Below are 24,536 nucleotides of genomic sequence, written 5' to 3' on the forward strand. Positions count from 1 at the left end.
ATATGTACATCCACATAAGACACCCCGCAACCACAAAAAAACTCTACTTAGCTTATGTGAAATTGTATTTCAAATCCAGCCTTTCCTTTCATACTTGATTGCTCAAAAGAACGCATTATCCTCACATCTGCTCACATCTATGAATATAAAATTAATTTCAGAAAAAATACCCTGAAACATGGTCTAATTCCTTTGCAAATCTAAGTTCAAAACAAACCCTCAAATATTCCATTTATGTATTTGTGGTCAACTGTTGTGTATCCCGTATAGTGATACATTTTCATGGTGCAGTATTTGGGATACACCGATTTCGGTTTCACAGCACTGCAGATTATTAACGATGATATTCAAGGCCACCTACATGATTTTAGATAAAATATGCAGAATGGTGGTGAGCAAACATCTAGCCATGTTTGGTTATTGAAGAGCCTACCCGAAAAGTATTCTTTTGTCTCCTTCCTGTAGTTTGGGGCGCCACCTTTTGCTGTCATATTTGTGACAAGGGCATTCCAAGCTTCTAGGGTTTTTGGACCTGAAGTCACCTGCCCTCAAACTAGGAGTAGTTGGTGAAGCTGGTTACAAATGTTATGATGGACCATAAAGCACAATTGATTCTCATTTCGAACATGGCTATTGATTGAAACATGGACAACTCCCCTCAAACCTCACATTTCAATTATGATCGCTAATGTGACCTACATTGACTTAAGCAATCATGCATGTCCATCCTGGCACCAGCTCCTCACAAAACAGCTCACTGTGAACACTGCATTAATAACCAAAAGCTGGGTACCCGGTACTGCCTGCCTAATGACCCTTCCAATGTTTGGGTTGAGCTCTGCTATACTCTTTTCAAGTGTTGCTTCTTTTTTCTGTTTCCAGCTGTCTCGTCACAATAAGCAACTGCAGCAGCTCTTGAAACCTGTGAAGCGAATACAAGAGGAGGAGGAAAGCATCTCATCTATGGTAAGATATTGATGCGTCCGTTGTCTCCCATTCTCATTAGGCTTGGGCGGTTGGGCGGTGAACTTCGCTCTGTTTGTGGAGTTGTCTGCACTCCACGGAGCTCACAACGTGCAGAAAACTCTGCTCTGCGTAGTGCAGCAGAGTTTTTTCCCCGCTCATCAATGGTAAGTTGGCGAGTGCCAGCGGACTCTCAGGAAGTTCGGCAAGAATGGTAGTTCGCACTGCACTCCACCACTTGCGGAACTCCGCGGAGTTCCACGTAGCAAAACTCTGCGAACTACACCCAGGCCAGAAATTTCTCATACAAGTGATCAGTACTCTGATTTCCTCTGTATTATATCACATTTTGATTTGAACTACACTGTGCAGTGATAACCCCCTTGGTATTGTGATGATGAAACAGTAGTGCCAATGTTAGTATGATCTAGCGAACTTATGAAGTACTTTTATTACTTTATTGCACATTACAGAAGTTCCACATGTTTTCTTCTGGAAATTTCAAAAGTCATTCGTGTTTATGCTGCTGAAGGTTTTTATTTTCCATAGTCTAACGTTGTAGAGACAATATTTCTAGAGTGCCTGCAGGTTTATCTTTGCAGCCTTCTATCTGGGTTTGTAAAGAGTGTGTTCTATTCTAATTTAATCCTTAAATGTTTCTTTTCAGCTCAGTCTAAACAATAAACAGCTGACACAGATGTTAAAATCTACAACTCCGGTGCAGGAGGAAGAGGAGGACCCCCTGGCGTACTATGAGAGTCACACAGCACAGATTGAGGTATGCAGAAACAGTGGTACGAGATCTAGCAGCGTCCTGTCAATGGCACAGAGCTTCTGCAGTGCGACTCTCATTCGAGTAGGATACATTCAGTATTACGACGGCACTAAATGAAATAAAATGATATAGGCCATTCAAGCCTCCAAGTGTTGCAGTGTTGTCACAGGACCCCTATCCGCCATTCAACAGCCTTAACCTTGCTTTTTAGGTCTCGGGTGCGTTGCAGGGCAGAGCCCGCTCCGTCTCCGTGAGAGATTTTGTAGGTGAGGATTTTTAGAAGAGGGCTTTAAGCCCCGCCCGACCTCTCATTCGCATTGGTCAGAGTCATCGTAAATGTTAAACGGTGACCTGGCATTGGAAATGAGGTGTTTGTGTTGCCTCCCTTTGGCTTGCGATCTGGACTCGGTGGCTGTCGTGAAGCAGTTTCTTATCTTTATGGGGCCATGTGTTAGAAACGTGTTAGAAACACATGGCCTCATAAAGACAAGAGATACCCGACCGCGCTTGTTATTTACAGTGTTTCGTGAGAATGTCTATCAGAATGTGCTTTCAGAGAGGCCACTACTCCAGCTTAGAACAGAAATTCTTTTTTTTATGTCATAAATAGCTACAGACCTGTAAATCTGCAAACTCGTGGCGCAACTTTCATTATGAAAAGACGACTTTTCCCGCCGCTGACCTCACTTTTGAAATCTGAGACCCGACCTCCCCCCTCCCACTCACCCACCCCAGGCCCCTCTTCTCAATTCCACCACTATTTTAACAGAGCATGGGGCAAACGTGTGATGACGTTGACTCTAGAGAGGGTGTTTGAAACCCTGCTGTTTTCTAGCTGTGTGGTCTTGGTAACATAGGAATTGACCTTAATGTAAAGAAATCAATGCCTCTCAGCATCTGTTACTGTGTCTACTAAAACTGGAAGTGCTTTAGAAACGTTACGCCCCTGTTGTAGGTGCTAGAAGTGGCATAGACGGGTGACGTGAGTGACAACTGTTATCAACAATATTCAGATAAAACATTGGTCCAGTGCTTAATATAAAAGCGCTATTACCAGTTTAGGACATTAATGTTCTCTACATGGATTATACATTTGGAATTGAAAGGGCGAGATTGTAGACCTCTATCTTATCGCTCCAGATCTAAACCCCGTTCTGGTCGTCTGAACCTTTATTGCCTGTCATTGAGGAAAGAAAGTGCATCTAATACCAGGTTAACTTAATCAATAATGGGCTCGACTCTGAAAAACCACAGACTGCTTCTAAGTTTAAAGGTTTATTACAGAGTCATTGATAACTGCAAGTACAAACATCTCAGAATGAGATTCAAAAGATACAAAGGCACTATTACATACATGTGTTCTCTGAAAGCTCTTAGGCGGGCAAAGAACACTACTAGGACTAGCTCCAGAATCAACAGGGCTGCAAGCATAGACACGAACTGCGATCTGTCCGTCATTTACAGGAGGAAGGAAAGAATCAGGTTAGGCTGTCCCTACCCTGTACTAGATGGTATCCCTACTTAACAAAGTCCCTACCTATCAAAGGTGTCAGCCGTGAATGTCTTCCTGAGAAGATCACCCACTCTTAGTCTCTAAGTGAAAAACCTATGATCTCCAGTCATGACCCCTCTCTGCCTACCCATCCGCTCTCTGAAGGGTCCTCAGGCATCTGCTCTAACTCCACCCAGGGGTGCTGACCCTAATACAAAAACACAGTTTACAATTGAAATGCCCCTCACGAGATGCCCCTCACGTGGTGTCGATTCTGGCTTTTTCCATGATGATCTTCCTCTGGGCCTTGTGTTCAGCGTTGACCTTGCTTCTCAGGCTCTTCTCCGGCCCGCTGATACCCCCTAAACATTCCTGAATCCTCCTCCATGTCTGTACCAGTCTATTCGAACAGAGCTCTATTCATTATACTTTTAATCGGAACCCCCTCGCACCTGCAGACAGACATCCGCAGCTTGAATCCCGTTCTCATAGACTTTTAACAGAAGTTTGCAACGTATTTCTCAATACTCTCGACTTGTGTCAACACGTGCAACTAAGAAACCCTATTTCTCTTTTGAGGCCTACAACCCTTTTCGCAGAGGTTAACTTGAAATAACATGTTAGCATCGTATGCTTGAATAATAAGAAAACACTTTTATGGAATATAAATCTAATGAGTAAACAAATCACTATAACATTATTGCAATATACGTTCATGTATATGCCTAAGCGTATACTTCCAAACACTTCTGGCCTGGCCATGAGGCCTGTTCCCTTCTATGCCTTGCAGAATGACCTTCCTCCATTAGCAGCTACATAACATGGATCATGATTAATCACGTCTAATAAGAATACATTTTCCACACATTTCTGCATCAGTCTCATTACTTATGTGAATTTTCTATGTTAACTGCACACGTCTAAGTATAACTGAATACATTTTCAACATTTATAAGCACTTCCATTATAATTGTGCGACTAACTTGCACTTATGGTGCACTCGTGCATTTTAGTTCAGTTTGCGCTCTCTCAGTCCCCCCTTTGATGACCTCTCGTGGTCATCATCAAAATTTAAACTGAACTAGTGGCCATCCTCTCTCGTTTCAGCATTTCTAGAGCCCTCAGACTCTTGCACTGATTGTCCTGCATGACAGCTAATCTCCGTTCTTGTGCTTTTCTGGCCCTCTCCAGCCTATTTGACCTGTACCATTGGTACGACCTCACCAATCCCCACAACACGATTACACAGATCACTATTATGATGATAGGTTTCAGTACGTTCCACACAAAGCTCTTCCCTATGTTGGCAAGCCAACCTCCAACTTTACCCATTCCATGACCCACATTTTCCCAAACATTTACTCTAGCCAGGTCTTCGATCTCCTTGTGAATGTGAGTTATGTTCATAATGACTTTCTCAAGAGGTTTTGAATTGTCTGGAATGTAAGTGCAACATTCCTGAATCTTCAAAGCCTTACAGACTCCGCCTTCTTTTGCTAGCAGAACGTCTAATGCAAGACGATTCTGAAGCACCATGGCCCTTATCGATTGCATCTCTCCCTCCACCAACATTAAGGATTGTGCAGTACTGGCAGACAATCTGTCTACGACTGTTGCCAGCCTTCTAATTTTGACATCATTGAGGATCAGTCCTAGAAGAGGAAATGCAGCTCCAAATACGTCTCCAACTATCTCTGCATCCCCTAGGTCTCTCCTCCCTCTCGCTGAGACCTTGCCTTCTATGATCTCTAAGTCTTGGGCGTGGTATATTTTTGGGAAAACAATAGCCAAATAACATGATCCGTACCAGTTGTCAGGTAGTCTCACATAGGCATTTCTTCCACAGACAAAATATACATTTGGAATTACTTGCATTCCCTTCAAGAAGTCCTTTGTGTAATATTCTAGTCTAAAAGCATATTCGCAACTGACCTCCCCCACGAATACATTTTCGTAGTACGTTTTACTTCTGTGAAGGCATAACTTCCCTCTTTGTGTACGATCCAAAGCTATTGGACCACTACTACCCTTCCTTTTGTGTGCCTTCTCCTCTTCTGTCCAATCTGTCTTCCACTGTCCTGACTTTTTAAGAATCTTTTGCCTTCTATAACGATCATCCACTTGCCCTATAAACTTCTTCTCGACTTCTGACACTTTGCAAGTCAGATTATTTCTGCGGGCATGTGAAGTATCTAAAGTATCCCAAGGAATGAAGAACTTGGCCAATCTGTCTTCACTCTTGTAGTAGTCCCATTTATTCATCTGCTTATAATTCGGGACCTCAGGTAACACTGAATCAAAATTAGAAAAATAATACTCAAAACTATCTCTATCATAAAATATGCTAAGCAATAAGCTACATGTAATGCCATAAGTCAGCGGCAGGTGATGATATCTGATGCCTTCATCTACAGACGCAGGCAGCTGCATGCAGACATAGCAGTCCTTAACGTCCATGGCATCTACATACTCGTATAATAATTTGGCATAAGCGTTTGACCTAAAGTCACCCTGGGACTCATCCATGTGTAACCTACGGACCTCTGCTGCTAATAACGCTTTCCCCTGATCGGTTTCACCTTTCTTACCAGCTGCAGTAGGGTTTGGTGTCACTACAGATTTTACGTCTGTTACCTCTGCCTCACTTTCGTGTCCCATCACATATGATACAGTAACTACTAAAGCTATAAGAAGTATCACACCCACTATAAGTGTGCCTATTATACATTTAGCTCTACGGTTCGAAGCACCGGCTTCCATTTTCTCAGACGGTATGGTTCCTTTCTTACTTTTCAACGCAAAGTTCCTTCTCATGAGTTCCTTTACAGTCTCTCTTTTCTCGACTTCAGTCTTTAGAACCACACATCCGGAAGCTGGCAATCTTCTTTTTGCAAAAGTCTTTTCGAACTTTATCTCAGACAACCCTAGCCCTTCTCCGTCAACTTAAAGGAAACCCCTAAGTTTTCTCTGCATACCTAGGCGCTAGGTTATCTTCTTACTCTTGCTTATTTACAAAGTCTTTAAGCATCTACAATTAGACTTGGGCCCGCGGCTTGAATAGCATAGTTCAATAGCTCCAAACGGAGAACGTGCTCTTCATGACTTGTTATCGTTGTTCCAAAGTCGGGGAATTGCAATTCGGTGAAAAAGATGTGCTTTAGCTAGCTCAGGTAGGGAGGGTTGGGGACTTTGAACGTTAGTGACCCTTCGGTTTCGACTCCAGGCACCAACAGTTGTACTTCTACTGTGATGATGGGTTCAACATTGGCCACCAGCACCGCCCGTATTCTCCCTGTCGTCTGTTCCCAAGACATCTGTCGCCAGATATGTCCACTCAGGGGTGGCGTATCTTCTGCTAGGCACACGTACTCGCCTTGACCTTCTTGGACCTGCTGCTTCAGCGCCCAGAGCACCTTCGTCCGGATCTGAGTCTTCGGATACAGGAGCAAGAGTCCTCTCTGGAGTTGACCTCAGGCTGGACCTTCTCCTCTGCGGCCAGCTGGCCTCTCTACGCCTTGCCCCTCCGCTCCTGGTCCTTCTGCCTCGCTCAGGCTCGCTTTCAGCTTGTTCAGCATCTGATTCGTACTCCCAGCTACTTCCTCCTTCTGTGGCTTCGTCGGTTTCACTGTTGTACTGACCGTCCTCAGCTTGGTCAGACACACTCCCAGCTTCTTCTTGCACCTCTACAGCTTGGCTGGCCCCCTCTGTGGCTTCTCTGTCCGCAGCTGGACGTACATCCGAGAGAGGAGCTGTTTCTTCCAGAGGTGCTGGAACTCTTCGCGTATGAGACGCGTGGATCCAATTGGGCAGCCCTCCCACCTTCACAGCAGTGTTTGTTATTAGGATGATCTGGTAGGGCCCCCTCCACCGGGCATCTAGGCAGCTTCTTCTAACGTGCTTCTTTATCAGCACCCAATCTCCTGGGCACAGGTCATGACACAAGTCCTGGCTCGACGGGACCTCGGCAGCCTGCACCTGAAGGGACACAGAATGAATGGCGTCAGACAGACCCTTACAATAGTCCAGGATCATATCATCTGTGATATTTAACAAGGCTGCCGTCGGTACTGATGGCAATCTCATTGCCCTCCCCATTAACACCTCGTGTGGCGATAGTCCTGTTCTTCTGTCTGGGGTACTACGGATGCTCATTAGAACTAGTGGCAGGGCATCAGGCCAACTCAGAGACGTTGATGAACACATTTTTGCAATTCGGGATTTGATGGTGCCATTTATCTGCTCCACAATCCCCGAAGCTTCTGGTCGATAGCTACAGTGCAATTTCTGGTCTATGTTCAGGGCTGCACGTAGCGTCTTCACAAGCTCGCTGTTGAAATGCGTTCCCCTATCTGATTCCAAAGAGGCCGGTACCCCGAAGCGCGGAATGAGCTCCCTAAGCAATAACTTGGCTACTGTGAGAGTGTCACACCTGCGTGTAGGATATGCCTCGACCCATCTGGAAAATATGCAAACAACCACCAGCACGTATCGAAGGCGGTTGCACCTTGGCATTTCAATGAAGTCGATCTGCATTCTATTGAATTGACCTCCAGACCTCCCTATGTGACTCAATGCAACTGGTGTTCTTTTCCCTATGTTTAGCTGCTGACAGGTCACACAACGCTGACACACTGCTTCTGCTGCTACTCTGAACTTGGGGTTGTACCAGGTCTGTCTGAATACTCTCAGCATGGCGTCCCTCCCCAAGTGTACTGGACCATGAATCTGCCTGGCCATTGGGCTTACTAACTCATTTGGCAACACTGCCCTTCCATCAGATGAGACCCAAAAGCCTGTGTCTCCCACCAAACATCCTGTAGTTTCCCATGTGCTTTTCTCGAACTCTGGTGCATTCTCTTGTGCACACTTTAGCTCGTCCCAAGTATCTACAGTTTCCAATATCATAGCTAATTCAGTCCTTACATTGATTCCACCCACTTCCACCTCCGTGAAAGAGTACCCTTGGTCTGCGCAGTACCGCGCGACTTCGTCAGCATATCTATTGCCTTGTGACACGAAGTCCATATTCCTTGTGTGGGCAGTACATTTTACGATGGCAATAGCTGCCGGACATTGCAGGGCATCCAACAATAAACGGACAAACTCACCATTTCGAATGGGTGAGCCTGAAGAGGTCATGTAACCCCTTTGAGACCACAGTTGCCCGTAATCATGAACTACCCCGAAACCATATTGGCTATCAGTGTATATGGTGACTCGAATTTGGTTGCTTGCCAGACAGGCACGCGTCAATGCAATAATTTCAGCTACCTGAGCGGAGTGTACTCCTTCCAGGCATGCGGCTTCCACAACTCCCGAAATCGTACAAACAGCATAAGCTGCTCTCAACTGCCCAACATCGTCTCTTACACATGAGCCATCAACAAAGAAAACTTCATCAGGGTCAGTCAGTGGCTCATCCACGATGTCGGGTCTCGGTTTGGTGCATAGTTCAGTCACATCAAGGCAATCGTGGTCTGTACATACATCATCATCTATGTCACTAGGCAGTGGCATCAATGTAGCAGGGTTCAAAACAGAGCATCTCTTGAGGGTCACATTCTCTGCAGCAAGAATGACTTGCTCATAGCGCGTGAGCCTGCTATTGGTCAGATGCTGAGTTTTGGTCCTGGTCATCAACAGTTCAACAGAATGTGGCACATACACTTCTAACTGATGTCCCATCACTATGGCCTCACACCTCTCAATGCTGACACCCGTTGCAGCAACGGATTTGAGACATCCGGGCAACGCTGCGGCTACTGGGTCTAAGGTAGCCGAGAAATAGGCAACTGGTCTACGGGCATTCCCATGGATTTGGACCAGGACTGACAAAGCACAACCCTCTCTTTCACAACAGTAAAGCAAAAATGTCTTTTGGTAGTCTGGCATTCCCAGACCAGGAGCACGACACAAGTCCTCTCTCACCTGCAGGAATGCCATAAAACAATCTTTGTCCCATGGTACCGGATCACTCACCTCCTTGTGCGTCAGTTTTTGCAAGGGTTTTGCTTTCAGTGAGAAGTTTGCTATCCACTGTCGGCAATAACCCACCATCCCTAGGAACATCCTGACTTCTCTCTGCGTTTTAGGCGCGTTCATTTTCATGATCGCCTCTATTCTGTCTGGTGACACCTTCCGTTTTCCTTTTTCAATTCTGTGCCCCAAGTACTGCACTTCTGTCAGGCAGTAATGCAGTTTGCTCGGAGACACCTTGTGCCCGTTTGCGGCTAGGTGATTTAGCAAAGCAATGGAGTCTTCCTTGCAAGCTTCTTCAGTTTCTGACGCAACAAGTAGGTCATCTATGTACTGGACCAGAACCGAATTCTGGGGCAGCACTAGACTTTCAAGATTTTTCTTCAAAAGCTGGTTAAAGATCGATGGGCTCTCTGTATACACCTGGGGGATACGACACCATGTTAATACGCGACCTTCCAGCTTAAAAGCGAAAAGGAAGTGGCTATCTTCGTCCAAAGGGATCGAAAAGAAAGCCTGACAAAGGTCTATCACCGTGAACCATTCTGCTTGGAACGGTATCTGAAACAATATCACTGATGGATTCGGTACCACTGGACAACATGAAACCACTATGTTATTGATTTTTCGAAGGTCCTGCACTATTCTGAATTTCCCACTTGGTTTCTGCAGACCCATAATCGGGGAGTTACACGGACTACCCACGATTTCCTTCAGTATTCCCTGCTTAATCATGGACTCGATCACGGGTGTTATACCTGCAATCGTTTCTGGGGTCAATTTATACTGGGGTGTTCTCGGAAACTCAGCATTCGGTTTTACTATGATTTTCACTGGGTCCACTCCCTTGACTAGGCCAATCTCTTCCCCAGTGAAATCCCACACTTCTGGTGACACGGTCTCCCTCAGATCCCACGGAAGCTCATCCACAGTTAAAGTGGGATACAGCTCCACACACGTTCTAGAGTTTGCGACCTTAAAGTCAGCATCGTCATCATTCGTCAGTACCTCCACTCCCTGTGGCGTGCAGTATATTGTGCAATTTAACTTGCACAATAAATCCCTTCCCAATAGACATACAGGGCTGGAATCGCAAACCACAAACTGATGCTCATCGCTGTATTTTCCTATTTTCACTAGCACTGGTTCTGTCAATGGGCTTGTCATTCTTCTGTTTGCGACCCCCACCACTTGTATCGTTTCTCCGGACATGGGCAGACCTGGAACTACGGCTGATCTTATCGTGGATCGAGTGGCCCCTGTGTCTACTAAGAAGGTTGTGGGACACCCTGCCACTTCGGCTTCAACATACGGTCCCCTCTGGTCCACCTCTAAGACGGCCCGAGGGTACAGTCTTCTCTCTCCACTCTCTGTCCCGTTAGGGGATCAACGTAGTAACACTCTTCTCCTCCTACGAAAAGAGGCATCTGTCTAAAGGTCTTTCCCCCTGTCGCTATTCTGGGTGGTTGTGGGAACTGGGCTCGTGGAGCCGGGGTCCCCCCTTTGACCACCCTTCCTTGGTATGCGTTTGCCCCTTTTCCTGGAGTCTCTTGTACCTCTTCCTCCTCTATCCCTTGCTCTCCAATTTCAACGTTGTAGGGACACTCGCGTTTCCAATGTCCCACCTCGTTACATTGATGGCACCGGGTCGTCTTTTTCAATGCCGCTATATCTATCCTAGGTCTAAAGTTGGAGTTCTCCTCATTTCCCTTGTTCTGGTTATTCTGTCTCCTGCCCACTGTCCCTGTTCCCTGTTGCTGTTGCTGTTGTCCACCCTTACCAGCGGACTGCATCTGTACCACCATCAGCTTTTCTTTTAGCTTTTTGGCTTTTGAGTCTATCTCATCGCTGCAGTACCTAGCATAACTCAGAATTTCGTCCAAAGGTTTGTTTTGCCAACAAATCAAGTGTTGCTGAATCATTAAACAAATATCCGGCCTTAAGCCCAAAACGAATTTAGACACAAACTGCCCTATGTCTTTAGGGTCCATTACGTCCAACCCGCTATATTGCTTAAACGCCTTCAGCAATCTCTCGTAAAACTCGTGAACTGTCTCCTTCGGTTCCTGTCTAGTTCGATCTATTTTGACCCAATCTATGTCCTGCATTGGCACCTTCTCCTTCAGCCAAGTCATCACTCTCTCATATTTGGTCATGACTGTCTCGGAAGGTCCATTGGTCCGTGCGTCCCTCTCTGGTTCGGCTGTGGGCCATTCAGCACTAACCTTACATGCTGACCACAAGTCTCCTGGCACCACAATGTCAAACAGGGTGTTCAGGTCAATCCATAGTACTTTGGAGATTTTTACGAATCTCTCTACCTGCTTGTACCATTCCACTGGGTTCTCCCTCAATTTAGGGAAGGAATTGGTAAATGCAGCTAAGTCTCCCCTACTCCAGGGCACATGCACATAGTTCCCGTTTGCAACCTCACGCAAAGGGTACGCCTCTATCTTTTGCAGCCCTCCCTCTGGGGATATCCCAAGCATGCTCCTCCTGACGGTCCCTTTCTTGGACCATCTTTCTTCCCACTTATCAAGCGCTCTCCACGTCCTTATTCCAGTGATCAATTCCCTTATGTGTGCTTTTAATCCTATTGTCCTTCTCTCGTCTAGGTCCTGATCTGAATAGTGTAGCCTGTGATTACCCTGTAATGCTTTGGTCCTTGACAAGTCTACCATGTATTTTCCTGCCAGCTCAACTAATTTCTCATGTGCTGCTCTCGCTTTCCGAGTGACGTCCTTTGCTACGAACAGTATTTCATCCTGTTCGTACATGTCCATTCTCTCCAAAGGCAAGGTACCATCTACCATGTCATCCAGATCTGACCTTAAACTGGCGACCTCAAGCCTTTTTGCTTTTATCTCGGCTTGCAGTATGTCTTTCCTAGGATGTTCACTGACATCTCTCCCATCCCAGCTACGAGTCCTATGCCTAGGCTCAGGGGCGTTAAGGAGAGTCCTCCCTTGCTCCCATCTTTCCAAGTCCCATGCTCGGCCATCTTCCCTTGGAAGGTGGTGAAACACTGGCCTGTTTCCCCCCATCTCATTTTGTCCACTCTGCCTGTTATCCTTGGTCCCATGATAGGACTCTCTGCTGTTATCCATCCTGTCGCTATTCCCTCGTTGCCTAGTGTCACTCAGTATCTGGTAAGTTCCCTCTCGGTTCCCCATGTCCCCCGTATTTCGTTCAGGGCCGTGATCACAGGGGTCATGGCGAGCCCTCTCGCAACTCTCATTTTGTCCACTATTGTCAGGCACATAGTGAGTGCACTTAAAGCTGTTTTTATACTCCTGCGTTCTTCTGTCCCCTTCACTGTGAACGGGGCGGGACACCCCTCCACACTCCGGGCTTCTGGTCTCTAGTACTGGTCTACCTCCACTCCTGGTACGACAAGTATCTTCTCTATTTTCCTGACACTTCCCGTCCCACTCTGGACTACTTTCGCCGGCCCCGCAGTGGGTCCGGATCCTGCTATCTTGGTTTTCCCCTTTATCTTCCGCGGCTATCAGGCTCTTGTGAACATCTACTGCCGCATCCCATTCCTTCATGTACTCTCTCAACTCCTGGAAGGATTTCGGTCCAGATCCCCTCAGATCCATCGGCCACCTCGGGCCCCCCGGATCTCCTGTGGGATCTTCTGCTGTATGCACTGGGGTACTCCAGTCTCTGGGTCCTGGCTGCTGTCTCGGAGAATTGATTGTCTCGTTCCTCCTCGCTATTTCTGCTCTCTCCCTGTCCACCCGTACCTGTTCCTCCCCTCTAGCTCTTTCTGGGTCATATATCGACACTATAGGACCTATAGTAACAGGTACTTGCAGGGCGTCGGGTAGTGCATAGGATGTGGCACGCTCCGTTTCTGGCGCCCTTTGTACCACAAACCTTCCGACCACCTTCTGCACCGGACTAAGTTGGGGCAGTTCTTTGTTTGCAGTGGGATCCCAATCTGTGATAGGAAGCGGTCTGTACTCCCCTGTGTCAACCCCCCCTTCTCTGCTGAGCGCGGCACTTTCTGTCTCCTTTTTGTGCGGGGGTGGCCTATCTGTTAGTAACCTATTTATCAGGCTGTCCTCTGACTCGCTCTCATCATCATCCTCGAATGGGCTCTTATTTTCCGTCACCTCTATCACTTGGTACAATTTGTTTACTTCTAGGTTATGCACTCTCCATCTTTTAGCATCCGCATCCCATTTGGCATCCTGCACTGCTCTTACCGATCTTTTCACCCTTTCTTGGCGCCTGTTCTGGTTTCTTTCGTGCGCCGCCCTAATCCATGCATTGAGGGCTTCAAACTGAGTCGGTCTAGGCAAAGGTTTCATTGAGGTCATAACTACTTTTAATCGATGCAATACCTCTAATCTAAACGTCCCGTACTTTGGGAACGTCAGTTCCTCATTCCCTTCTGTAATCTTAGTCCAATTTGAAATCCACAATATAGTGTGTAACCCAACATTTGTCGCCATATAATTTGCCGGTGTACCCTCCGGCGGGGCTTCTTCCCCATCATAAGATCTCCGCCTATCTCTTTTAAACGCCGCTCTTAACCATTTAAAGCATTTCATGATTAATCGTACAATTTCCTGCTTCGCTATTCTGTTTACTTCCTGGTAACAATCCACCAATCCTAGCGCGGCTTTGCTAGCTGGCCTATCGCAGCGCGGTCTCTTTCTTGCCGACCAATCCCAGCGCGGCTCTTTCTGACGTCACTCGTCTCACAGCGCGGTCTCACCCGTACCGGCCAATCCTAGCGCGGCACTTTCCGACGTCACTCGTCTCCCCTTTGCAGCAGTTCCCCTCCTTTCTCAGCTCGTCTCCCGGTCACGCATGCGTCCCATTCATACACCGAAAAATGACTACTTCCGACCAAGCGATCACTTTTCTTGACTGTACGTCCACAGTCTATCTGTAATTGTCACCACAATTGACGAAATGCCTTTTCAGGAATCGTCTCTCTGATAGGTTGCTTACACACCGTAACTTCCGACCAGCGTCCGTTACTCACACACTCACTCTTCCGTTCCCCCTATCTCGGTCTTGCGGGCGATCAATGGTACCTCATGACCCCCTTCACACTGGTTTGACAATTACTCTGGATGTCCGATACATCCGAACCACTTAAGCTCTCTTCTGAACTTAAGATTTGCACCGGTTGCGCGCGCTCACAACCAGTTCCACAGTCACTCTACAGGCATTCAACTCCGCCAGACATTACAACATAGATGTAACACAAAAACACCGCAATCTAACACGCATGACCCTTTATACTCACTCTCGACCGTTACTGCTGCTTTTCTTTCTCGCGCCGTCAGCACCCTCTTCGGCCGGCGGTTCTTCCGATCTTCGATCTCTAGGGGCCTTGGGGTAATCTAACCTGGCCTAGATCACCTTCCTCAAGAAGGCAACCATCCTCTATAGCTACCAACTGAAAGGGCGAGATTGTAGACCTCTATCTTATCGCTCCAGATCTAAACCCCGTTCTGGTCGTCTGAACCTTTATTGCCTGTCATTGAGGAAAGAAAGTGCATCTAATACCAGGTTAACTTAATCAATAATGGGCTCGACTCTGAAAAACCACAGACTGCTTCTAAGTTTAAAGGTTTATTACAGAGTCATTGATAACTGCAAGTACAAACATCTCAGAATGAGATTCAAAAGATACAAAGGCACTATTACATACATTTGTTCTCTGAAAGCTCTTAGGCGGGCAAAGAACACTACTAGGACTAGCTCCAGAATCAACAGGGCTACAAGCATAGACACGAACTGCGATCTGTCCGTCATTTACAGGAGGAAGGAAAGAATCAGGTTAGGCTGTCCCTACCCTGTACAAGATGGTATCCCTACTTAACAAAGTCCCTACCTATCAAAGGTGTCAGCCGTGAATGTCTTCCTGAGAAGATCACCCACTCTTAGTATCTAAGTGAAAAACCTATGATCTCCAGTCATGACCCCTCTCTGCCTACCCATCCGCTCTCTGAAGGGTCCTCAGGCATCTGCTCTAACTCCACCCAGGGGTGCTGACCCTAATACAAAAACACAGTTTACAATTGAAACGCCCCTCACGAGACGCCCCTCACGTGGTATCGATTCTGGCTTTTTCCATGATGATCTTCCTCTGGGCCTTGTGTTCAGCGTTGACCTTGCTTCTCAGGCTCTTCTCCGGCCCGCTGATACCCCCTAAACATTCCTGAATCCTCCTCCATGTCTGTACCAGTCTATTCGAACAGAGCTCTATTCATTATACTTTTAATCGGAACCCCCTCGCACCTGCAGACAGACATCCGCAGCTTGAATCCCGTTCTCATAGACTTTTAACAGAAGTTTGCAACGTATTTCTCAATACTCTCGACTTGTGTCAACACGTGCAACTAAGAAACCCTATTTCTCTTTTCAGGCCTACAACCCTTTTCGCAGAGGTTAACTTGAAATAACATGTTAGCATCGTATGCTTGAATAATAAGAAAACACTTTTATGGAATATAAATCTAACGAGTAAACAAATCACTATAACATTATTGCAATATACGTTCATGTATATGCCTAAGCGTATACTTCCAAACACTTCTGGCCTGGCCATGAGGCCTGTTCCCTTCTATGCCTTGCAGCATGACCTTCCTCCATTAGCAGCTACATAACATGGATCATGATTAATCACGTCTAATAAGAATACATTTTCCACACATTTCTGCATCAGTCTCATTACTTATGTGAATTTTCTATGTTAACTGCACACGTCTAAGTATAACTGAATACATTTTCAACATTTATAAGCACTTCCATTATAATTGTGCGACTAACTTGCACTTATGGTGCACTCGTGCATTTTAGTTCAGTTTGCGCTCTCTCAGAATGTTCCTGGCAACGTTTTATCATAATGCATGGTGCCACGATTGCGGCTTCTCAGCGCTGCACGGGTTTTGCCAGCACCGCCATAGGTTCGTGGTATGACGTCATTAAATGCCTCTGCACCTGCACCCCGTTTCAGTTTCCAACCGCACCCTTTACCATATAGTACAATTTCATGGAATCTGCCTTTTCATTGTCTGTGACTGTTGTGAGTAGTTCTACCGTGGCCAGAGGCACGGCCCCTACAGATATTAAACCTGTGTGAAATGAAGGGCATGGAAAATTCTGGGACATGTGAGGGCAGTAAGAAGATGTAGGTGGCCCTGAAACTGCCCTTTAGTTTTTTTTCTTTTTCAGCAGCGTTCGGCGAAGTATTTTAAGTGCTATACTTTTGTTTAAAACAAAAAGTTGCACAGAGAACCTGCTCAGTCGGTTAAATGTTATGCCGAATTGCGGTCCCCTGCAAGTTCCTTACCCTATTTCGTTTAGTTGTGAAAACCTGAAGCGCTCGGAGGTAGACATCCAGCATAAAGCACTATATTAAAGCTGCAAACTTAAACTCAAGGACTGGATTAGCTCAAAAGTGAAGACCAATTTCCAAAAAGCTAAACTTTTAGAATTGAGCCAATTGAAATGGGGCACCCCCTCCCTCCCACGAACGAGTCCAAAGGAGGGACAAAATTGGATTATAGGATTTTCTCAGCAGGACAAACAGAGTGCAGCCCCACTCATGGCTTCCGGCTAAGGCCGAAGCCCTGTGCCTCCCCGCCACCTCCCCTCCACTCCCAAACACACTCCTGATGGTCAGCGCTGAATCCACTTTTCATAAGACCTGCCCATTTTAACCCGATAAGGGGTGTTTTCGGTTTGTTTTCCAAGTCTCCTGCGCTTTCAGGAAACCGAAGGTGTTGCTTAAATGGGGCTGCACAAGTGGGTCTCCAAAATGACCTACCTTGTTCGCATTCACCTAAAGCGAATGCAAATCTGCCGAGTGAGTGTTAAAGTGCACGAAAACCATTACATAAAGTCCGTCTCCCACAATGCGTTAAAGGGGTACGGTTCCAACTTCCAGAACCTCATTTCCTCATCGCTGTTTTTGCTTTTTGTTGTATTGGTCTGTAAAAAACGAGCTTTGAAGCTTACAAATTGTAGTGTGCTTCAAAAGCAGGACATAGGGCCATATGTATCAAAGGGCTTTACCCATTCTGTGTCTATGGGAAAATGTGTTCATACATATGACCCAATGTTCTTAAAGGCTCTGCGTTTTTTTTTTTTGAGTAGCTGTATTTTTTCCACGAATAAGCTTTATCAACACAATGTGGAACAATCAGTGAAAATACTGGTTGTTTAGTATTTTTATGGCCTATTTAGCAATCTAATTATACAATAGGACCCCTCGTTAGCCATGCATTTTTTTCTGGCAAAAAGCGTGAAATTTGCATTTTTGGCAGTTTCTGACAAGATGCATCCATCCTTCACATCTTCCGAGGACCCCCGCCAGAACTGTTATTTATCTGTCTTTAAAGCAAGAGTCGCAACTAGAGCCAAATTTCGGGCGGGGGGGCTGAATCTCTAATCAATAGGCAGAGTGGAGCTACCGGCGGCTCTTAGACGGGGTGAAACAACAGCTAGGCCTCTTTAACAGGCAAATGGCCTTTTAAAGACCTGTGAAGTGCTCGGGTGCGGCTGTGTGAGTGCCCGGGAAGCTCTCTCATCCCGGGCTGCCACACACGACGGGGGGGGCTGAAGCCCTTTGAGTCCAATGGGTGTTGCTCGCCTGTTTAAACCCCCACAACCTGCTCCCTGCAGAAAGTGCTGGTGGTGTTTAATGGGAAGCCAAGTGTCTGGCTGGCCCCAATTAACACCCTGTGATTATCTGGCATTCCTCCGCAGCGTGTCAGACAACAAAAAGAGAATACATTGCCATTTAATTAGTGCTTCTTGGTGACACTGATCGGAGGCTGGGTTTAAGGACAGTGAGGTAGGGTGTGCCCTACCCCCATGTTTGTTTTTTCCAGATCTAAAAGTCTTTCTGTCCTATTATAATGTTTGACTATGTGACGTCACAACTTGATCTCCGCATCTTAAGTATACTGTCTGAGGGTTTGTGACGTCACAGTGAAACGTTCCTCTGCTTTCACTATCCTGACTGTGTTCACGTGACGTCACGCTGAACGCCAATCCTCCCCCTCCCCGTCTTCCCTATCCTGACTGAGTACATGATTGTGCGATGCCATAATACACTAAAGACCAAGCCTTCACGGCCTATCAGAATGTTTGAGTGTGTGCCATCACAATGGGATCCTCCTACTTGTTCACTATGCTATCTGATTGCTTATATGAAACGCTCCTGTGCCTTTGCTTTCTTGGCTGTGTTTATGTGACATCACAATGAGGTGACGTCTCCTCACGACAGCTTGAGCGTGTGATGCAATAATACAGGAGACAAAGAAGGGACTCGTTTGATTTCTCTTTTCCAGTCAGAATATTTGAATGTGTGACTTGACTTCATGACGGAATGGGGGGCTTCTCTGTCTTCTCTGTTCACTTATAAGGTTTAATTGTGTGAGCTCATAATGAGTGAGGCAGGAATGGGGATAACTTCCCCTTTTGTAGCCAATCAGAATGCTTGATACTGTGACATCGCAATAAATGGGTTGCCCCCCCTGCCTTCACTGACCTAATACTGAAATTGATTGTGTGATGTCAGCAGCATCACTGTAGGTGTCATCAGTTGCAGAGAGTCCTTCTAGCCGCCCTATTCCGTGTGAGGTTCCTCCGACATGGAATCTGTACAAATGTTTAAAATGTGCTTGTTTTCCTGCTGGTCCTAGAAAGAATTCAGTGTGTTGTGAAGCATCTTTGTGGCGCTCTGCACTTTCAGAGTCACACCGGCCCCTCTATCACACACCTCTGCCCAAGGGGATGGTCTCAAGTGCTAATGAAAAAGATCACACAATGCGGTGAAGTTACTGAGCCAGGATTATGACTGGTTTTATGGCTCCGGCCAAGCCTATAATGTAGCCAAAGAATCTGAGGCGTAGCTAGAGCTTGTGGCGCCGGGGGCTATCCCTCAGATTGCCGCCCCTGGGGAGAGGGGTGAGTGGGGGTGGAGGGGTGCTGGGGAAAAAGGACCGAGAGACACATAGTATCGCCACTATTAGTTACCTCGATCATGCAAGTTAAATGCACATACATTACACGTCCAAGGCTACACAGTTTAATACACCGGTGACCGGCAGTAAAAAGAAGAACACACAGACTGCCACCCTGCAGGATTTCAGGAAGGGCCTAAAAACATGGTTATTCAATTAACGTCCCTCATCAGCAGCACTGCCCCCACCCCCCAGTGCCTAGATACCCTCACAGGTGATAAGTAGCGCTATGCAAATCCTGTTTGTTTGATTGATTGACACCCGATTTCCACACATCGCTTGTGCGTATATAAGTTGTATCTGTAAAACTGTATGTCTTTGCAAGTTAAGTGACCCCTTCAATGGAGATTGTGCTGTCTATAAATGACAATGCGCGAACACACCATGCTTTAATGATATATGTGCAACATTGTGAGTTCAGTGATGAAGCATTGATGGCAGCGACACCACTCTGAAAATTATTCGAGCACCACTGGGTGTTCTCAATCCTTGGTTATTTCTCTTGGTTATTACCTTCTCTGAAAATGCTCTGACGTCATCCTGAACATTTCTTTGTAAATATGTAGGATTATTATTTTAAATCATTTCTCAATTTTTTTTATTTTTTTTAAAACTGTAGAGTAAGTACTTTGTCGTCTGCGTGTGGTATAAAATTTTAAAGAAAGAAATAAAAACGTAGAAATTACCAGCATTCGCAGAGTTCTATACTTTATGGATTGCTCTCCGACACCCCACTGTACAACCGGCGTCCATGTCTACGTTTCTGCAGTTGCAGGGCAATGCCTGCAATGTTCAGCTCATGATTTGTGCACGTGGAGGGGCGCAGCTGGCACCGGCTGTACAGCTAACAGCAGGCCGGGCATAAAGGAAGGAAGAGTTAGTCACATCTGAACTAGGGAATGGCGGAGTGAAAAAGGTGGGAGTGGCACACCCCGCCCCCACCTTCCCGCCAGTCTTCTGCCGCGGTTGGGAAGGCTTTGACTGCTTGATCTGCCATCTGTCCCTCTTCTCTCTCTGCTGTACTCTCACACAGGACGAAGAGCCCACTAGTCTCCCTTATGCTACCGATCCTCGACCTCATCCATCAGTCGACTTGCTCAGGCCTAGTCCAAGAATACTCACCCCTCACCACCATAGCTGCCAAGGTTTCAGAATGCTATGTGTGACATTTTCATAATTTCAGTGTGATTATGAGTGGCATTTCTACAAATATGAGTGGCACTTTATAGCAAGCAAATCAAGCAATGAAGACAAGGGAAACATATAAATATTAGAAATTACACCCATTTAAGCACAGCTGCTAATGTTTCAAATTGCTTGTGTGTGAAATTTTTATAGATTCAGTGGATTTATAAGAGACATTCAGTGAATAAATGTGTGACACCTAAAGTGACTCTTTCTTGCAACCAAAATTATGCAATGAAGTCCATGGAAACAGACAAAAATCGGAAATCACACATTTGTGCAACAAGAAAGTCAAACTCTGCAGCAGATGTTTTAAAGCTATCATTTAATTTTTAAATAATCAGCACCCTCCACCCCGACCTCAGCTCCAGGTGCGGCTGAACCACAAGTAAGAAAGGGATCTCTGTCACAAAAGCAGAAACCCACTGAGCTATCCACATACAATACAGTTCTGTAATGGTGGCAGACTTTCTTTATATCAGGCATATTAACCCTCGGCAATAGTTATGGTGAGAGTGAAAACTGCCAGTAGAGAAAACTGTGACCTCTCTACAGTGGGAACATTAATCACAGGACTTATCAGTGACTTCCACTTAGCAAGTCAAGCAGTATTAAATCCTTTGAACTAATAAATCAGCAAAACTATTATTTTAATGAGTCAAAACTACTGCATTAGATGGCCCTGCATTTACAGCACAGACAAACAACTCTAGTGTGCACATTTGCAGCATGGCGCTATGCTGTGCTGGAGCCCCCTCCTCATTCTCGTAATAAAGTATTTTAACTGTCAGCAGCAGTAAATTAGTATATTATCCGCCCGATTCATCATACAAAATTGCGCTCGCAAAGGGCCAGATTCTGAGAATCTGGCCCTTTGCGAGTGCGATTTTTGCATTTGGGATTAATCATCCCAAATGCAAAAATCGCTAATTGCGATATCGCAATTTTGCGAGGATTTACATTTAAGGAATCTCTATTTGAGATTCCTTAAATGCAATTCATCATGCAATTTTTATTTGCGAATTCGCAATTTCTGCCCGCAATTTACCGCGAGGTCAGACCTCGTGGTAAATTGCGAAAACTCAGAAAAATGCATTTAAATGCATTTTTCTGAGTTGCATGTTACACACACACATGTCCTTTGGACATGTGTGTGTGCAACACCTGTGTAAAATTTCATTTGAGGGGTGCTACAGGGTGTCCTTTGGACACCCCTGGCACCCTTCAAATCGCTATCTTATTTGCGATTAGCAAATTGCTTATCGCAAATAAGGAATACTCCCCATTCATTCCTATTGGCCTTTTGGCCCATAGGGATGAATGGCGAGTTATTCCTTATTTGCGATTAGCAATTTGCTACTCGCAAATAACGAATTTGTAGGAATCACATTTTTTTTGCATATTCCTACATGAATCCCGTTTTGCGAGTCCTTAATAGCGATTCGCTATGAATCGCTATTAGGGCCTCGCAAAACGGGAGAATGATGAATCAGGCTGTAAAATGTTACTTACCAAGACCCTTGATGGAATTATCCACTTGGAGGAGCTGCTGGCGTGGCTTCGTTAGTCTGTCTTTTCTTGAGAGTCAGTGAGCGAGCCGTGCTGCACTGCCTTAGCCAGTGCCATCTGCTCTCACTATGACACTTATCCTGTAGTGGTGAGTCCAGGCACAAGTTAGGCTTTGCATGGGCAGGACAGGGCACATGGCGAGGTCAGGAGGAGGTGAGCAGGTGAACGGTTCTCGAATACCGGCCTCGCCCTTTTACCTTCAGACATGCAGACGTGCCGCAGAACAGCAAGGAATTCCTGTGTGCCCGACTGGTGTGCAGTAAATTGAACATCCTGCCACAGCCTGGGCCCACCAGACACGTCTCCTCCCCCAACCAACAGTGTTTCCACGTGGGACCTGGCGGTACCCGGGGAATATCTATAGAAAGCAGGTTTGGCGCTACTTTAGAGCTTTCTGATATAAAAAAGAAAGCCTTCTTTAAAAACAATAAATATCTGAGGCTGGAATTCTTGTTAATGTGAACTGCTCAAGAAGATATAGTGGGCCAGCGACGCACAGTTCTACTTTACCTGCATATTGAACAAACGTCGTAGGCAGGTCAGGGGAACAGTGTGACACTCTGGTCTCCCCCCCTCCTGCCGCACTGTCCGATGGTCCGGGCAGCGCCACGGTGCAGGACCCCCTTGTGACTCGTGGCATTGATTCATGACCGCAGGGCAGCGCAGCCAAGCCGCCTGCTGAGGCCGCACCACCTACAGATTTGTGTGTCACGGAGTCAGTATCATCCCTGGCTCTTTCAAAGAGTTATTACATCTGTTTGGTAAAAGAAAAGAAAACAGGCTCACCGGAATCTTAAGTTTTCTGCATTACGTCGGTGTTCTGCAGATGTCACGCACGCACCTCACATTTGCAGCAGTTTTGGCTGCACGGTCTTGCGCACCTCGGCCCGGTGACGTCAGGCGTAGCTAGGGTGACCAGGTCGCGACTCGCGCGGCACGCACCACACCACCACTACTATGCGTGGTGGTGCGTGCGTGCAGCATTGGAAGCAGGTGGGCTAAGCTTGCTTTCACTTCAAACGGAGGCGCAGGCAGCACTGATGGCCCGTTGCGGCGGCCTTTATAATTTATTTGGGCACACTCACTGAGTGTCCCCAAATAAATTATAAAGGCCGCCGCGCGCGCGCCGCCCCCAAAACAGTGCCGGTCTGCCCCCCTCGCCCCCCCCCCCCCTAGCTACGCTGGTGCAAAGAATACGTCTCAGACCTGTCACTAAAGAGGCCCGTGTAATTTAACGGCAGGAAGCCAATTGCAGTCACAAACCATTGATACATACAATTCCAAATTGTGATTAGGAAGCGGTGCACCTTCCCATATGAAAGTTGGAATGAGTCGGTAAACACATTTTGAAGGTCAGAAATGCTTTTCTGACTTACAAAACGGTTGTTAGGGTGGATGTTTCTGGATTTTGGTGCTACAATTGTCATGGCCCAAATATGCTGTGGCACATTCCTCACGAAAGGCTTCACCCAAGAGCCATCATTGATGTAAATATACAGGAAGATGGAGGATTGTGCCCTCACAATTGTCAACAGATGTTCATAGGAAAATCCAGGCGTTCTTTGAAAGTTTAACATGCTAGATTTTATTTCATTTTTCCACAGTTTAGAAGGACAGCCGACACGTGTTTCGCCCAAATGGCCTATTTAGGCAGTGGGCTTTTTCAAGGCAAGGTTGAATATTCAGTCAGATCGAGTTCGTAAATCAGGTGAAGGCCATAGTCAGAGTGTCTGCGGTTTGCTCGCAATTACGTACCATGCTGAGATTTTTGTTTCCTCTATTTCATGGTGCTCTCACTTTGTCTTGAAGAAGACTGTCTGAGATTTGTTATACCATTGCCAATTGATGTATGCTTTTTCAGAAGGGTGGTGTATTTTATTTTCTTTCGGTGTTTTATATAGCGCAAACTTGACCCGCAGGTATCAGGTATCAGAGCGCTTCATATGAGCACCTGTTGCGTTACATAAGGACATATTCATTTTGGTAGGCACGAGGAGGATAAGTGATTTGCCCAGAATCAATGGATATTTTGCGTCGATTACAGCATTGATGACAAGGAGCGAGGATGTATGGAATAAGTGAGCAAGGGACTCACGTCTGAGCATACCCTGCCACACTTATGGTGGCCAAAAGCGGTACAAAAGGGGGTGGTGATGGACGGAGCATCTGAATCAATCAAACACTCACACCCAGTCAAAAGATCTGGGTTTAAGCCAGAAACCGGTCCTCGGAAGCTTGTTTCTGGTCCAGGGAAGACCTGGCTCGGCAGTTCGGCCTGGACTGTTCCCATGAGGCACAGGGTCAGACTGATTTGCATATAGCCATGTCTGAACTGGGGTGGCAGAGTGGGCTAAAGAACGGTGATGGATTAAACCCATATCTTTTGGCTGGGTCTGAGTGTTTGATTGATTCAGATGCTCCGTCCATCACCACCCCCTTTTGTACCGCCTTAGTCATAGAAAGTATCTCTATTTCATTCTTTGATTTCACCAACAGTGTGAGCCACATCCCAGTAATGCCAGGTAATAACTGAAACAACAAAACTGTAAGATTTCCAGTTCTCCCGTTCATTAAT

General features: G+C 46.2%; 1 protein-coding gene across 1 annotated transcript in view; it reads left to right on the top strand.

Moving 5' to 3' along the window:
• Positions 1-24,536, top strand: part of ITPR3 (inositol 1,4,5-trisphosphate receptor type 3) — a 588,642-nt gene that overhangs the window by 505,491 nt on the left and 58,615 nt on the right. The window contains exons 46-47 of the mRNA XM_086923190.1: positions 883-966; positions 1,631-1,741. Of these exons, the coding sequence (XP_086779316.1) occupies positions 883-966; positions 1,631-1,741 (195 nt within the window). The remainder of the gene's footprint in view (positions 1-882; positions 967-1,630; positions 1,742-24,536) is intronic.

This window comes from Lissotriton vulgaris, chromosome 5 (genome assembly GCF_964263255.1).
Source record: "Lissotriton vulgaris chromosome 5, aLisVul1.2, whole genome shotgun sequence".
Taxonomy (NCBI): Eukaryota; Metazoa; Chordata; class Amphibia; order Caudata; family Salamandridae; genus Lissotriton; species Lissotriton vulgaris.